The sequence below is a fragment of the Sinohyriopsis cumingii genome, chromosome 1 (genome assembly GCF_028554795.1).
Source record: "Sinohyriopsis cumingii isolate HCF-2022 chromosome 1, ASM2855479v2, whole genome shotgun sequence".
Classification (NCBI taxonomy): domain Eukaryota; kingdom Metazoa; phylum Mollusca; class Bivalvia; order Unionida; family Unionidae; genus Sinohyriopsis; species Sinohyriopsis cumingii.
The window spans coordinates 68,953,623-68,972,593 of NC_142961.1; the positions used below are offsets into that span (position 1 = coordinate 68,953,623).

General features: G+C 35.5%; 1 protein-coding gene across 1 annotated transcript in view; it reads right to left on the bottom strand.

The window, feature by feature from the left end:
• LOC149807071 (acyl-protein thioesterase 1-like) overlaps window positions 1–17,445 on the bottom strand; it is a 42,682-nt gene extending 25,237 nt beyond the window's left edge. The window contains exons 1-3 of the mRNA XM_089961497.1: window positions 17,196–17,445; window positions 6,479–6,510; window positions 100–165 (exon numbers count right to left, since the gene is read on the bottom strand). Of these exons, the coding sequence (XP_089817623.1) occupies window positions 100–165; window positions 6,479–6,510; window positions 17,196–17,270 (173 nt within the window). The 5' untranslated portion in view covers window positions 17,271–17,445. The remainder of the gene's footprint in view (window positions 1–99; window positions 166–6,478; window positions 6,511–17,195) is intronic.
• Between the last annotated feature and the right edge of the window lie 1,526 nt (window positions 17,446–18,971).

Below are 18,971 nucleotides of genomic sequence, written 5' to 3' on the forward strand. Positions count from 1 at the left end.
CGGAGCGTCTTGGGAGGTGATATTGTCCTTTTAAGAAATTTTCCTAGGGGATGAATTGACATGGGAAGACATTTCAAGTAGATGTATTTTGACACTTACGCTGTAGGACATACACACTTCAGATTGGACAACTTCAAACTTCGAAAGAGATCTGCCCAACCATGCCTGAAAAAATAAAATCGTCATCTTGATAACTTGACTGAAAAGTACTGGTCTGAATACTACAGGCATGTCAAATTTTGCTGCTTATGACAGTGCCCCAGGTAACTTTTAGACCCATTGGCTTTAACTCATAAAATTAAAATTGAGTGAAATTAGATTTTTAGAAAACATATTTAATGATTTTTGTTGATATTTTCAAACAAAATCAATTTTTCTGCACTCTATTATCCTTGGAGACTCTCTACCAATGACCTCTGTACATTTGGTGTATCCTCAGCAGACCCAACATTTCTCATTTTGTATTTGGTACAATGCAAACACCGCAGCCTTTTTTTCTGTATCATTTACATCAATTAATTCTAAGTATGGTAATGATTGTCTCCACAAATAACATGTATCTGATTAAAGTTTGTGACAGATGAAACGGGACCCTTTTGAGCATTGCCTTTGAAGCCGCCCCCCAGTTTGAAGGAAAAAAAACACAACACAAAATGTAAAATTTTTAAATGTATTAATAGTTATGAGAATAATAACTAAGTATAGGTATTTCAATGAAAAAAGTGTATGTTTATTTATCTAAAAAAATTCAGCAATACAAGATCATGCTCCATGAATTGCCACCCCCTTATGGTGCACATAGTGTTTGCCCATAATGCTAATCCATTATGATGGCCCTGGGTATAGGGATAACATCTGAATTTTCATATGTATAACAGACACAAGGCCATATGATAAGATCACTTGGCTTTGGTCAGGTGAACCAAACACATGAAAATGTTTAGAAGATGCTCATTTGAATTTTCATGATATATAGCGATAGAGTCGCTGTGTTGAAAAATCAAACTTAAATGTTCTAACAAATTCTGAGTGTCAGAATTACATTCTGATGGATAAGCAAGGCCGGAACAATGTTGGATTTCCACTGTTTAGTAGTCTGGAAGAAGCTGAACAGTTTGCTAGGCAAGTACAATTTGTAATCACTTGCCCAGGATTTTATAAGAAGTAAGGAAAAATCCAGATTTTTGTGCAATTTCATGGAGGACTTTGATTCCAGGCAATCAGGCAGTGAATAATTTTCCAGCTTTATTTATTAGTGAAAGGTAGAAGTGACCATTACAAGGTTTGCTGATACGTACCAGCCAGATGAAGACATGTTCCATGGTGTTCATTACATTCAGACTTAATCTAGTGCAAATTGAGCCCTCTTTCAACCTTAGAAGGACCAACATGATACTGTGGAATTAACAGTAGCTTCCAGTTCAGTCTTTGTTTACTCCACAACAACTATGCAATGTTTATTAAACTTGCTAGACTGGCAGTAAAAATTTCCAAACAAACAGGACAATTGTCTTAGAGTGTTAAATTATTTAGTGTAAATGAAATGAATTGCACTTTGAATTTTCTGTTCAGGTTCCTGCTCTCATTTGGCACAAATAATCATTATATACTAGTGTTTTTTCAATAATGCCCCTTCTTTCCTTTGAATGCTTCTTTTAAAACCAATGTCCAGGAAATGTTTGATTTAATACTGTATTAAACATTTTTGCAAGCCATGTTTCAATAAGAATATTAGTCCCATTTCTCTAGCCCCCCTCCTCCAAATTTGTGTTTCCAGTTGGCCAATCATCCGTTATTTGTTGCTGACACTAGCACTTTTTTCACCCTGCGGCAAAAATAAAATTAAAACCTTTTTTTCTCTCCAATTCCCAAAATTGATTTGTGCATATAACTGAACTGGTGTAGCCCAGTACTTGAAGTGCATAGTACATTACATATACCAATCATTACAATATATTATGTTTAAAACAAAACTAAAATTTTTAAAAACATAATACATAAATAATTTGTCAAACTGATTTGGGCATGTAAATGAGCTGGTTTTTCCCAGTATTTGGAGTGCTTAGTACACACACACACACACACACACACATATATATATATATAAAAAATGTTTAAAACAAAACAAAACAAAAAAACTAACTACCCTAATTTTAAAACCCACTGCAATGGGATTAAAAAAACTTGTGTGGCCTCATCAGTACAAAACTCGAAAACATGTTCCTCTATTAGTCAAATATAAACTCCTTAAATCACAATCAGAACTATTTATCACATTTGTTGATCTTGGTAAGATGCCAACACCAATTTATATAATATCAAGGTAGTCCATTTTTGTAAAACCAATGATAGCACTGTGCAGCTTGGGTGTATCATTGTGTTTATGACTTCTGGGAAAATTGGACTAGAAAAATTCTGTACTTTATTAAATAATGAAAAAGAAAAATTCTAATATAACTTACTAATCACAATAAAATTTCAGTTAAAGAAAATAGTTGCCAAAAAGACACTTTTTGGAAATATAAAGCAATTTACAACCAGCTGTGAATTGGCTGTGCAGGCTTTTTGTTGTAGAAAACTGATGTGATTTGAGCAATTATCAAACCAAACATTTGATCACCAACATAACCATTTCTTTGTTCATTTGACCTTAAGCAATGTAAAACAAATCCATTCACTATCAGGACATTAAGCAATGTAAAACCAGCCATACATTGTCTGGAACTTAAGCAATGTAAAACCAGCCATACATTGTCTGGAACTTAAGCAATGTAAAACCAGCCATACACTGTTGGACCTTAAGCAATGTAAAACCAGCCATACACTGTCTGGACCTTAAGCAATGTAAAACCAGCCATACATTGTCTGGACCTTACGCAATGTAAAACCAGCCATACATTGTCTGGAACTTAAGCAGTATAAAACCAATCCATACACTGTCTGGACCTTAAGGCATATAAAACCAGCCATGCATTGTCTGAAAATTAAGCAATGTAAAATCAGCCATACATTGTCTGCACCTTACGCAATGTAAAACCAGCCATACATTGTCTGGACCTTACGCAATGTAAAACCAGCCATACATTGTCTGGAACTTAAGCAGTATAAAACCAATCCATACACTGTCTGGACCTTAAGGCATATAAAACCAGCCATGCATTGTCGGGAAATTAAGCAATGTAAAACCAGCCATACATTGTCTGCACCTTACGCAATGTAAAACCAGCCATGCATTGTCTGAAAATTAAGCAATGTAAAACCAGCCATACATTGTCTGGACCTTAAGCAATGTAAAACCAATCCATACACTGTCTGGACCTTAAGGCATATAAAACCAGCCATGCATTGTATGGAAATTAAGCAATGTAAAACCAGCCATACATTGTCTGCACCTTACGCAATGTAAAACCAGCCATGCATTGTCTGGAAATTAAGCAATGTAAAATCAGCCATACATTGTCTGCACCTTACGCAATGTAAAACCAGCCATACATTGTCTGGACCTTAACAATGTAAAACCAGCCATACACTGTCTGGACCTTAAGCAGTGTAAAACCAGCCATACATTGTCTGCACCTTACACAATGTAAAACCAGCCATACATTGTCTGGAACTTAAGCAGTATAAAACCAATCCATACATTGTCTGGACCTTAAGCAATGTAAAACTAGCCACACACTGTCTGGACCTTAATGTAAAACCAATCCATTCACTATCAGGATCTTAAGCAATGTAAAACCAGCCATGCATTGTATGGAAATTAAGCAAAGTAAAACCAGCCATACATTGTCTGCACCTTACGCAATGTAAAACCAGCCATGCATTGTCTGGAAATTAAGCAATGTAAAATCAGCCATACATCGTCTGCACCTTACGCAATGTAAAACCAGCCATACATTGTCTGGACCTTAACAATGTAAAACCAGCCATACATTGTCTGGACCTTAAGCAGTGTAAAACCAGCCATACATTGTCTGCACCTTACACAATGTAAAACCATCCATACATTGTCTGGAACTTAAGCAGTATAAAACCAATCCATACATTGTCTGGACCTTAAGCAATGTAAAACTAGCCACACACTGTCTGGACCTTAAGCAGTATATAACCAATCCAGACACTGTCTGGACCTTAAGGAATATAAGACCAGCCATGCACTGTCTAGACCTTAAGCAATGTAAAACCAACCATACACTATCTGGACCTTAAGGTATATAAAACCAGCCCATACACTGTCTGGACATTAAACAATATAAAACCAGCCATACATTGTCTGGACCTTACGCAATGTAAAACCAATCCGTACACTGTCTGGACCTTAAGCAATATAAAACCAGCCATACATTGTCTAGACCTTGAGCAATGTAAAACCAAACCATACCCTGAGCCTTAAGTTAAGCAATGTAATTCCAACCCATACTGTGGATGGACCTTAAGGAACGTAAAACCAGCCATACATTTTCAGGAACTTCAGTAATGTAAACCAACCATATAATGAATGGACAGTAAGCAATATAAAACAAACCCATACATTGTCTGGACCTTCAGCAATGCAAACCAGCGATACACTGTCTGGACCTTAAGCAATATAAAGCCAAACCACATACTGACTGGATCTTAAGCAATTTAAAAACAGAAATACAATGTCTGGACCTTAAGCACTGTAAAGCCATCCCATATATTGACTGGACCTTAAGCAATGTAAAACCAGCCATACATTGTTTGGACCTTAACCAATTCGGCCCCGATCCCGTCCGTAGGCATGATGAGGCTGTACCTTATTTCCAAGCTCTGCAGCATCCAGGTCATTTAAGATACACCAACGTGGGTGGTATTTAAAAAAACAGCAGACAGATATAGCTCTAAAATGATACCAAATAATCTGGAAGTTCTAGTTGCACTACAAAATACAGAGGGAAAAACCTCATTTTTTGGACCCATTTTTTTTCCACCCAAAATTTGCTCATGGTCAGAATGTGATTTTGTGTCCAGATCTTATAACTTTTGGCCTCAAATCTAAGGCAGACCAGTCTGGACTGCACACAGACAGGTGATCCTTTGCAAAATCTAGGATAAGGTGGGCATTTGGAATAAAGAGCGGTCTCCATACGAAAATGATGGGTCCATTAAACAACAACAAAAAAAAAAAGTCCAACTTTCACTGTTCTGCTCATGCACAAGCAAAAAAAAAAAACCCAATGGAAAATGATGTTTCTAATACAACTAGGCATTAGTCTCATGGAAAATCTGTTGAAAGCCGATGTATTCAGAAACAGCCCCCCCAAATGTCTTTCCTATGCACATTTCAAGGCGAAAACGACAAAAACTTCTGAGGCCAAATGAGATAAGCAATATAAAACTAATCCATATGCTGTCTGGACCTCAAACAATGTAAAATTAGCAATTTTTGAAAAAGGTACATCATCCAGCCATCTCATAAGTGATCATTCTTTAAACTGGCCTGACCTAGGTTTCCACATAGTTGATAAGTAGAGAAGAGAGTAAACCACAATGCAAAGACATGTGACTACTCAGAGTACAACTCTGCATGTACAGGGATCTTTTAACCTGGCAGACCCAAAATAGTTTCCAATGCCAATATAAACAGACCCAATCTCAATATATTTCAAAAACCACGCAAAATTCCCAATTTAATTAATTTGTTCCTGAAATTTTGAATTCCCCATTAATCAAATTTTTTGTTAATGAAATAACTGACCAAAGCCTCATTTTCAGACCCCAAAGAAAAACTGCTGAATAAGAATGGTGATCAAATCCTAAGCACAGGAAGTGAAAAGCAGTTGTTACTCCACTAGAAAGCTAACCAAATCCCTATTTTTCCCTGTATATACAGGTCTGTATTATAGAACAACATAGCTGACAAGGAAATCATGCCTTGCATGTGAGATCTTCCTCTTTCAAATCACAACATAAATCACTAACATCCATGACAAACACATAATATGTAGTTTTGTGTCTACATGACTTATCTCAAATGAATTAACAACAGGACAAAATACATCAACCTGACATCAATATCACTTGGGTCTCACATTAAGACTTGGCATCAGTATCACTTGGGTCTCACATTAAGACTGGGCACCAGTATCACTTGGGTCTCACATTAAGACTTGGCATCAGTATCACTTGGGACTCACATTATGACTTGGCATTAGCATCACTAGGTCTCACATACTAATCTCCCCATCCAAGATGATTCGCTTCTTGATTAATGCACATGTAATTCCATGTGTTGCTCCTTGGTAAGATTAAACTGTACAATTAAAAAATATGTATAAATGCTACCACCCATAAACTACAATTAGGCACAAAATATGTATAAAGGCTACCACCCATAAACTACAATTAGACACAAAATATGTATAAATGCTACAACCTGAAACTGTACAATTAAACACAAATTATTCATAAATGCTACAACCTGACGGATGGCACCACAAAAACTAGCGAGACTTACCCTGTATCTCCAAGTCCATGAAGAAAAATGAGCTGCAAAGAAAAATGGAATAAAACAGTTATGTACAAACAAATGCAGAAAATATAAACTAACAGATACTGATGGAGGATTATTTCTTGCCACATTTCAACTGTCACCATGGGGCTAAAATATCTTGCAAACTTTTACACATACTAATTATGCATACTTCTGAAAGAAGCTCACATGGCAATAACTGGTCCTCATCCTGTAGATATATCTGCCTAAAATCATAACCTTTTCCAGCAAAAAATACACCTGCCTAAAATCATAACTTTCTAGTATCCTTCAGCAGAAAGTACTTCTGCCTCAAATCAACCTTTTATCCTATGTTTGCTTAACAATAGTTAAGGCATATGTGTACAAAACATTGATTTTTAAAATACCATATCTTTTGTTTTTTACATTACATTATGAAACCTGTGCACATCATGTCCACCATTTTGATTCCCTAAGCAAAGAAAAACAGACCTAAAAAGTGTTCTTCCCAGAAATTATGAAGGCACGACTCATTTTTTGTGTAAAGATATCCTAATAGACCATATTCTGTTAAGCATGGCAACTGTACAAGACCAAATTTGCAACTTTTCTCCCTTTTTCTTCAAATAAAACAATATTGAAATTTCAACCATTTTTGTTATTCTTCATAAAAAAAAAAGATCCATCAATAAACAGGTGCATAAACAAATAAGATAGGCTATACATGGCAACCAGCATAACTGGCAAAGGAAGATCCCAAGAAGGCCCCAGTAAGAACCACCCACACATGGGAAGCTAACATGTGATTGCTGGTACTAGTTGTGTCAGAATAATACAATACCTTATTTCCAAGGGTAGTAAAATACAACTGTCATTGATGTAGACTGGTATCTTTTGCTACATAACTTTCCACCATTGATCTGTGTGGTTAACTTCAAATAATTAGACAAACAGAGGACAGATCCTGATTTGCAAATATATTATACACCATCACCAATGGGAAGCTACTGGAAAGCTTTATCACATATCCACAATGCTTTAATGCTATGAAATAAAGCAGCCAATTTGCCATCATGTGCCATAATCAGTAATACAGGTTACTGTGACTGCTGCCAACCAATCCAATGCCACTGACAGCATGACCACCCCCTCAAAATGACAAGGGCAACATCATCAACATTGCTTACCAAAAACATCATCAGCACACAATTACTTCAAAGAGTTTCCAAGGTAAGTTGGATTAATTGGTTGTGAAATGTTTCATTTCCATTCTAATCAATTCATTAGAACCTCATAAACTACAGTACTAATGAGTGTGGAGATGGACCTGAAAGTATTTAGGTGTGGTTTCATTAAATTCACAACCACCTTTGATTGACTGATTGAGAGAGAGAGAAAGAGAAAGAGAGAGAGAGATGAACTATCCCTGGATTCTGGTTTTACTCCACATACAATGTACTAGCCATAAGTATGATTGTTTGTTTTACAACAAATTAAAACCCATTATAGTGAACGCATAATCCTCTGAGTTGATGACAATTCTTGTACAAAGTTAGGTTTTGCAAAGAAACTGGAAGGTGGACAAATTTGGATGTGTCTAAACAAAATGTGAATTGTGCGCCTCAGAATAAAGTTTACTATGTTTTCTAATGTCAATATTTTACTAAAATAAGAAAATAAAATAGAGGTTAGAAGTATATCAAAAATGATAATAAATGCCAATTTGGTGACTTTTTAAATAACACAAATGTTAACGAACAAATTAAATTACATAAATGTTTGAAATTGTTCCATTTCCATGTAAACTCAGATTACTTGTGATGACTGCCATTTCATGACATTTTATTATGCATCTCCAAAATATTGATCAGAGAGTCTCCTCTACCCTTCCCTTATCTATCTGCTATACCAACATAATTAATTCTTTATTATTTTTATTTAATCTGTTATGTAAGTTGTTAGGCCCAAGTTGGCAATCAAGTTCAGTTCAATTCATTCTGTTATAAGTGCTATGTTTCTGCATTTAAACTGCATAAATGATTCAAGACACTGTGAAGGATACTATACTGCCAAGGATTTCATTGTACACTATATGGGAGAAGGAACGGGCAAGAGGGAGAACCCAATTGTGTACATGAAAGCTACTCCTATGTTCCTTCTGTATTTTTAATCAATTAGTAAGTCAGCATTGTTATTGTAATAATATGATAAAATAGACTTATAGTAAAAGTGGAAGTTGTATTTTCTCAATATGTATCAATTCTGTAAGACATTACTTGTTAAGTTTTCACCCCAAAATATTATCTGAAAATTTGCAACCTGACATACAAACAGAGGAGAGGTTATGTTTGCTGATTCAACATCTATATTTTCAATATTTTTCCGTTTTCTCTAAAACAAGAAAATGATGTAATCTGTCAAAGTTTCTATAAGCCCTCATAGTTTATATATTCATATTTCTATGAAATTTGTTTATATATCCAAGACAAAACAATACTAATTGTCTCTAAGCTTCTCCCTGGACCTAAAATTATTTGACAACAGTGCTGTAGTCTTTATAAACTCTTTATGTCTCTATCTACTTTGAATGCCTGAAAATGATTAATAAGTACTATATAGTCATTAATCCTCTTGTGTGGAGGAATTTGATTAAATTACCAATGAAGAAAAATGTTTATTCTTGCAGAACTGTGTAGCCAGTCTGACAAGGTGATGAAACTCTTTGAGGTAACTGTGTTCACTGATGATGCTGTTTGTGGTAGCTAAGGTCGAAGAAGTTACCTTAGTGAATTCAAGGGGTGATTATCCTGTTGCTATCAATGGCATTAGGGCCAATGGCACGGGTAGCAGCAGCAACTGCTGCGATTCACCTGTATTGCTGTTTATGGAGTGTGACAACAAACCAGACACTTCATTTAACAGCCTTAATACATTAGTTAAATCATTTTCGTTTCACCTGATGCACCATATTCCAATGTTGTACACTCTTGGCTCAATAAATGCAATCTCCCCTTACAATGCAGGGGTGTCCTCTGTTCTTCTCATTAAATTGATCATTTAACTATCATGTTTTGCTCATTTGTCAATAGTGATTTTGCATGGGTCTTGTATATGTTTTGAGTTTCTATAAATTTTCTGTAGCTACTTTGTTTCATTATACACTAGCATAACCAGCTTGGTTTTTGTTTGTCTCATTTAAATACCTTATTTCATCTGACATTGGCTTGTTTTGTTTGTTTTGCTCGTTTCTTTTTACATCTGTTTGTTTTGTTTGTGCCTTGTGTGTTTTATTTGAGTACAGTATTAATCTTATTATTTTAAATGCCGTATTTCATCTGATGTTGGCTTGTTAGATTTATATGATCTTTTGTTTCTTTTGACATTTTTCTGTTTCACTGTGCCTCATTTTATTTTAGTATTAATCTTATTGTTTTAAAATTTTATACTCTATTTCATTTGGCATTTGCTTGTTTTATTTGCATGTTCTTTTGATTCTTCTGACAAGTCATATTTGCCTGTTTCATTTGTACCTCATTTGTTTTATTTGAGTAGTGATATTACTGTCTCAGCTTTTATATTTTTACTTTAGAAGCAAGCTTGTTTTATTTCAGTCTTTCTTTCTTTACTTGAAAGTTACTTATTTTGTATTAATTTCATATTTTTGGTGCTGATAGCCTTCCATAAGAATTGCCTTCTCTGATCAATGACTCGGTCATGCTTAACTATTTTACCATAACCTCATGGAACACAAATTTGCAACTAACAAGATCCACACCATATAACCAGATAAACTTCCTGGGCATGAAAAGAAACACCTCCACATGCAACTGGCACTGACCCTAAGGGTCTGTCCCCGTCCCAAAGTGATAACCCCTTGGTCAAATTTTTTGAACTACCATATGTACTTGCTTATGAGTCCAAATGCAAACTGCACAGACCCAGATCTGCTGGTACATAATGTGTTTGTTAGGAGTAATCAGTACAATAAACAACACAGAACCTAATCTGCAGGTGTATTAAGTCTCTGTAGATCAGGGTCTTTGTTGTTTCACTTGACTTGGTATTCAGCTTACTATTTTCCAAACAGAGATGTATACATGAACTTATGAACATACATATTGAAAAGAGAAATTTTTGCACACAACTGATATACTCTTTATTTTTGCAATATTAAAAACTTTCTCATATGTACTACCAAAAAGAACTTTCCATCCTATACCAAACATCACAATTTCATATACAACATATGTTCAAAACTACCCTTAAAAACACACCATGCAGATGAACATGCTGTGCAACAACTAAATTTCTTCCATTTTACACGTTTCATGCAAGCTAACCTCAGTTACAGCTTTGTTACATGCCAATTCTCTTCCATCCTCTCTTTATATTCTTCTTAAGCACCAATCTTATTCCTGTGCACATATTGTTACCATATTTTCAGTATGCCTTCGTTTCATGTTCAGTTTGCTGCAAAGTCCTATGTAGAACTGCTGATATCTTTCTAGGCAAGTACTGAACAAACACCACTTGAAAGGGATAATTTTAGCTACACTACTACACTGCATGATTACTAGTTAGCCAACTTATTTCCAAGTACAATCAACACATACTACCACAAACAGCATCATACATGATGGTGTATAATATATTTACAAATCAGGATCTGTCCTCTGTGTCGAATTATTTGAAGTTAACCGCACAGATCAATGGTGGAAAATTATGTAGCAAAAGGTACCAGTCTACATCAATGACAACTGTGTTGTACTACCCTTGGAAATAAGATATATTATTCTGACACAACTAGTACCAACAATCACACATTAGCTCCTAAAAATCTGAATACTATTCCTGAATTGGTCAACTGACTCCATGTGACAATTGGACTGGTTGTTGTTGTAGGGTTTAACGCCATTTTTCAACACGTGATAAGCTATACATGGTGGCCAGTATTAATGGTGGAGGAAGAACCAGGGAAAACCCTGGAAAGAACCACTGACCCACGAGAAGCTACTGGCAAGCTTTCTCACATATCCACATTGGCCGAATCCGAGACTCAAACCCACGCAGACAGAGGTGAGGTGGCAGTGATCCATAACAGAGAGCGCTTTAGACCACTCGGAGCCCCTCTCTTGGATTGGAAAACTTAGGGGTCAATGGACTCCTAATATGGAACTGCAAGTGGTTGCTCTTTAAATCTGGAACCCTGCATTTTCAGTGTAATAAGGTCAGTTCTAGTAATTAAATATATCTGACTACATACAGTGATACAATGTCTTTTTTCCAGGCAGATTTAAGGTACTCCCTACTACATAATGAGACAGAATGGAAAGTATCTTAAATTAATGGAGAGAAATCAATTGGTCCTAGCCTCCAGTCATCAGCCAATCTGCCATGCAATTAATTTTCAGCCCATCAAGATCAGATTAGCAAAAACCATCCAAACAATACAGGCAGTTACAGATCAGCATTCCACTGGTTTTTAATATTGAATCTCACTACTATGGTATGGATTGAAATTTGTTGTAGCTCAGAACATGATAGCAGCTATATAATTAATTAATCTAAAGATTAAATGGGAAGGACAAACTGCCAGGAATAAAGGAAATATGACAGAAAACAGAAGCAACAGCTATATATTATCTACATGTACCAATGTAAAGACACAAGCAAACAGTCATACATACTGTATCATATCATTACAACCTGGGTTGAATTTAGTACACCTTGTTACCCCAAGATAAAATCAATAATGGCAACTGAAGTCAAACTTTAGACATAAAAGAAATATCTTTACTGTCTGCTACGGGACAAAGCAGTTATTTTGGCTAAGAGGAGTGGAGAATCTTGAATTTATTTTCAAACCAGAAACATTTTTTCTCTATTACCTCAAGATAGTTATTAGTTATTCTTTACAACTAATAACTAGATAGTATGTCCTTTTCCCACAAAGTAAAAGCTATCTGAACACCAGAAATTTACAGTTTCAGTGTTAAAATATCTCCCACCCCAAACACAACTAAATGGGCAGTCCTAGAAAAAGAATGGTCATAAACTTGGTGCTAATTGCAAGAACAAACTCAAGGCAAGAGACTTTGTACTGTTAATTGATCAAGTCTTGTGAGAAGAAAGGTCTGAATTCTACTAAATTCCTTTCAATTCTTGCTGATGGAAGTAATGATGCAAACATATCAGAGCAAGAAATGGTGTATATAAAATACCCAGACAGTAATAAAAACAAAACAACTAAGCTCTTTGAAGAAATAAATGTATTAATTACCACAATTAAATTAAAAGAAGAAGCTAAAATATACACTATGCAGTATATGTACACACAATGAACTAATTCAGAATAAATATTTTATTTAGTAAACAGTACTACACACCTTATGAGTTGACCCTAAAAAAATAAGGTGGGATACAAAATGTGGTAAACACAGTTACATGTATGGTAACTTGTAACTGCATATTTTAACTGTTACAATGAAATCCTAGGCATCAATGATCATGTTACAAAAAATAGGGAACCATTTATCTGCCTATCAATTGCTGGTGCTTACATACACACACTGTACAATATGGATTCTTTCAAGTTTGTGAGAGGTGCAGTCCTTCTCACAAGATAAACTGCAAGATAAGGTATAACTATTAGTCACACTGGCTTTATTGCTCGTGTGCTTAGGTCTAACCTTTAGTTATTGTGCACTTTAGCTGCAGCTGACCTGAATATGATAGGGTTAGTAGCATATTTCATTCAAAATGTTCAAGGTTTTTTCAAGGTTTCTCAAAGCTCCAATTTTAAAGGGTAACATAAATGAAACTACGTAAACACAAGTCAGTACTTACTATTACTCCAAACGAGGAACATTTTTTGCAAAAAAAAATTTAAAAATAAAACATGAAGTCAATAGTATGATCATTGAAATCTCTCCCATTATATTAAACATCCTACATTTGGGCATTAGAATAATATAGTCACTGAACAAAGTTCATTTTACTCTGTCTACATTACACTATTTACAAAGTCCAAAATATTTTTGAGTGAATTTTTCAGTTCTTGTAGCTTGTCATCAGGCTGTTTGTCAAGAGCTTTAAGCGATTTTGTCCTTTTCATATTTCCTTAAATTATTCTGATGTAGTGATAAAGGAAATTTTCCTATGGATCTTTGCTTTCAATGCATAGCCTGCAGCAGCAGCGGTCATTGTCTCAATGTCTTTTTCTGTACCTTCCTTTCTTCTTCACTCATCCCCATAAACAAAAGATATTTATTTTATTTTATTACTTTAAACAGCATATGGATATTTTAAACTATTTCATATAAGATATATTAATATTTCTCTCAGCTTTGCTGTATGCTACATTTTTAGATTTATCGTGTTCATTGCAATTATCATTTGTCCTATTTCCACTCAATCCAAAAGAGAACCAGATTGACCTATTTTCATAATTAAGACTATATACAGTTTCTATTTTAAAACCTGCATCTCTGTGTTCACAGACATACCTCTTTCAACAAAAATGATTTCATGCTGAAGGCTTCTTGTTTTGTCTGTATAAGCACCATTACAAGAGCTTGGAGTTTTTTTCAGCTGCATGTGAACATGGATCACTCTCTCCCATTGCATGCAAATCAATATCCTTCTGGTATAATTTGCATTTTGCAAAGCTCTCACAGAAAGATCTCGTAATCCAAACTTTATATTTTTCTTCATCTAGCCACCAAAGTTGGAACTGGCAGCCAGCCATATCGAAGCGAATAATTCAAATTTAAACCAATACTACATCCAAACTTTGTACAATCAGAAGTTGAAAATGTATGACCGTGCAGTGGCCAATTGTGGAAAAGTTTCCATTCCAGCAAACTAAGGGATTGTTTTTTTAGTTATTTTTTTCTTCTCCCTTTTCTTTTTATTTAATTCTGTAAAATGAAAACTATTTATTAATTCTTTTTGGTTTCAAAAAAAATCAAGGCTTTTCAAGGTACCCAGACAATATTTAGAATTTTCAACGACCCTGATATGGGGGGGGGGATCCCGGGGTAAAATAAGGCGTGTAACAGGATGAAATGACACGTCCCATGTTAAGACCTACGTCCATGAAATTTAATAGCTGACCACTACATGTTTGCCCTCGCCCCACCCCACAAAAAAAAAATGGCTACAACAGAAGGAAATGACTGGACATCAAGCGTTTTTAAGCTCAGACTGAAAATGATCTCTCTAAGCATCACTATTACAACTGAGTAATGCACAATTTTGGAAATGCCTAATTGTGAAATAGAGGATCACGTGGTCATGTTTATATATATAAAAAATCATGTAGTCCCTGTATGTCCTTGATAAGTACCAACCATTTTATTCCGAGAATAAAAGTTGTTTACTTCATTAAAAACTATTTACAAGATGAGGGTCACATATCCAACACAGCCTCAATCTCAACCTTATTATTCCCACAATAAAAATAAAAAATGTAAAAATGTGTTATGTGACTGTTACTAAATTTGAATTAAGGTCGGGAACCAGGACAGCCTTATGTTTTACAGAAACGAACAGTCAAGGTCAAACTATTTTCTGGAAAAAGTATGAGTTCCTAGCAAAATGAATTACCTTATTTTGACATAATTTAATTAAAAAATAAAATGATTTTAAAACTTACAATTAGATCAGATATAAATTAAATCAAATATACATAACAATGGCTTCCACCTTTCTGCATGGGTACTAAATTTGACATGAGCTGCTAGAACTGAATCTTGTTCATAAACAAGGAGCTGATCACTGAGGGGATATAGGGCCCAAGTGGTCTAAAGTGCTCACCGTTATGGATTACTGCCATCTCACCTTTGCGTGGGTTCAAGTCTCGGGTTTGGCCAATGTGGGTATGTGAAAAAGCTTACCAGTAGCTTCTCATGGGTTGGTGGTTCTTTCCAGGGTTTTCCTGGGTTCTTCCTGTACCAATTGTACTGGCCGCCATTTGTAGCATACAGCCAAACTAGGGCAAACCGCAGGAAAAAGTTCCAATTAAAGTCAACATCAACAAATCGTTTCAAGTTCAGCTTCTTCACATCTACAATAGACACCTGGAACAAATTACCATCAATAATTGCTGAAGCTCCTGACTTGGTATCTCACAAGAAGGAGCTTTCCAAAACCACACTCTAATGAACTAGTCAGCTACAAGTAAGACCTAGTGATTCTCAGGGCTATGCTGGTTGAGGTTCCTTATCTCATCGCCTCTATGGTAGCAGGATTGGTATGAGTATGAAGGGATGAAAACATACATTGACACTCTTTTACTTATTTCTGCCTTTCCTATCATTACTCTTCTGATTGTCCTATCACTTCCATCTTTACTTTATCTTTGACCTTGTACCACCCATTACGTAATAGTCATGTGTGACTGCATCAACTGATAGATAGATGGATAGATAGATGTGATTTGTGATTTTTATTTTTAACACAGCTTTAGTCATATCACTATGACGTCTGCAATGTGGCAGTTTACAGTGATGTCTAGCACTGGGGCATCATGCCGCAGGCATGTAGCATAATGTCCCACCGAGTCACATTATCCTGACACCTAGTCCTACATGTAAGACATAGTACATTTTGATTTTGTTTAGGTGCTATATTTTACTATCCAAATAACGGCCTTGTATAGTTTGTTCCGATGTCGTTGACATCAGAATGAGTAATCAAAGTTTCAGGAACATCTCACACACTTGGCAGCCTATAGCGACATTTTTCCACTAAGTTATGTGTAATTAATATACTTACTGAGCTGTCTTTATCCTGGTGGAATGAAAATATGACACTAGCAAATGGATGCATTTTCACGTTCCATTGACATACATTTGAATTTGTTGCAACACGACAGTAGTCGAGGTATGCCGAAGCAAGTTCAAGTAGGTTCATGTTGGGGAACGACACCATTGCTTATAGTTCCAATAGACATATTTTTTTATTCATTTCGTTAAAAAATAATATTTCAACTTAACCCGATTTCGGCATTCTCTGCTTTCATCGCTTTCCAGCCAACTGAAATGTAGGCCAAAGAAACTTTAAAACGGGTCCACTTCTTTTGAATTTATTAGAGAAAAGGCATCAGAGTAAGTAGAGTCTGACTAAAACATTATAACTTTACTTTGTTGAAAGGCGTCGCTATTTTAGTTGTCAGTTGTGTGAAATATTCCTGAAAATTTTACTTTTGTGACGATGTTAGTCGGCGTCAAAACACTACACAGCGCCGTTAGTTAGGCTGTAAGACCCTGATGCCCACAACATAATATCAGCGTCAGGTCTTACACGTAGGACTATCCTGACACCCGGCCGACCAGTCCTAACACTAACCTCTTAATGCTGAACGCCACGCGAGGCAGCTGTTAGTACCATTTTTTAAGTCTCTGGTATGACTCGGCCGGGATCGAACCCACGACCTCCCGCATCCGAGGATGACGCTCTAACCACTAGGCCACAGAAGCGGTTGATATATAGAGAGATAGATGGCCTATATTGTGCTTAAAATTGGAGTTAAACCCAATAACAACTGAGGGGGTGGGGTTCATACATCTACATCACCTATTTAAATGTCATAAACCAATGTATTTGCAAACAAATAGTGAATATAAACAAAACCGTAATGCAAAACTTTGTTAAAGTGCATGTATTATTATGTTACTCGTCCGCATCTACTATATTTAATTATAAGCGTCTACTTTACCGTTGCCGTGTGTCTGGCAGTAGCTGCAACAACAACTGGGGCTGACATCGTTTGGCGCGAGGAACTGGCTCCCATACACGAGAAAAAAATTTAGCACGGTGCAGTTATCTTACACCAGAAACCACACAAAATATGTAAGTTTTTAACACCAACTTCCGTTATGAAGAAAAAAATGGAAATAAAACACAATCAATACTGATGCAGCATTGCATCGATTTCTATGTGTAAAGGTTCGCCACATAAATGATGACGTCACATATTGTGTACAATACTAAATTTGGACTTTTACCGAATCATGCTTCCGCTCCTGCCTTCCTGTCAAGGCAATACATTAATACGATACCGAGAACATATAGTAGTAACGTTTAGTAATTAATACAGTATCAGAATTTTAGAATAAAATACACGAATCAGCATTTCCTCCTTCACGAAAATAGTGAAAGGTACTTACTAATATAGATTCTAGTTATGATTAGACCTAGTGTCGAAGGCAACACATGACATGTAACGAAAAATAACTACTGGTACTTGTTTTTCTGTTTTCTTTCTTCGTTGTGAGTAGATTATTCTGCGTGTAATTTTTGTTCAGTCTTGCAAACACAATCCCGTTAATAAAAATTTTGAAACAGAACTTTTACCATATCAATTTATGTATTCGTTCCGTCTTCCAAGCCTTGAAAGACAATATAATGTAGCATATAGAGGGCTCCAAGAAGCGCCTATGTAACTACCCTTTCCTGCCATAACTGCGTGCAATTATCTACATGATGTCTATGGTAATAAAAATTAAAAATAGAACAATATTTTACAATTCATAACATTAGATTATGTTATAAATTTTATCATGATTCCATATCTACCTGCCTTTGTTGGGTTTTCATACTTTCCATTTACTAATTATATCATGTATCATTTGTTTTAAAATATAAAATAATTTTCTAAACGCAAAAGCTCTAGTGTAATTTGTTGCTATACTCTATATTATTTTCAGATACCTTAAATGACCGTAATTTCATTTTCAATCTACAGAGTAGATACTTGTAGAAGTACTTGTAGTATTGTTGTTTTCTCCTCACAGGCTATATTTAGTCCTTTTTGTTATATTAAAACCTCAATTTTTCACCATCTTTACAGTAAAAATGTAGATTCATTGTACAAAATGTTTGCATGGATCGTTATCTTCAAAGTTCTCTTTACCTGTAAGATTTACCTATAAAAAGTATACATGTTTACCTGTAAGATTTACCTATAAAAAGTATATATGTTAGTAGTGAAAGGGGTCACCCTACGGACAATGGGAATTAGCATTACAGGGACCCCTGGGTCACTCTACGGACAATGGAAATTTAACATGGCGAAAAATCGTGGGTCACTCTACGGACAAGGGGAATTAACATGGAGAAAATCGTGGGTCACTCTACGGACAAGGGGAATTTAACATGGCAATAAATCGTGGGTCACTCTACGGACAAGGGGAATTTAACATGGGATTTTTTTTTAAAAAATTTTTTTAAAAAAGGGGTAGGCAATTCAAAGACTATCTCTTTTCGAGAAATATGGCTGGCCCTGAAAAGGGCCTTTGGGTTTTTTCTTCTTCTTCTTTTAACTTCTTAACTTCTTCCACCATCCTCTTATTTTGTCCATCATTCCTTTCTTCTTTTTCTTTTCTGTTTCCGGCAACCAGTCCGGGTGGCCCATGGCCCGGAACTTCTCTTGGATTTTCATCCAGTTTGTGTTCAGTTTTTCGAATTCATCCCTTTTTTTTCTATTTTCTTC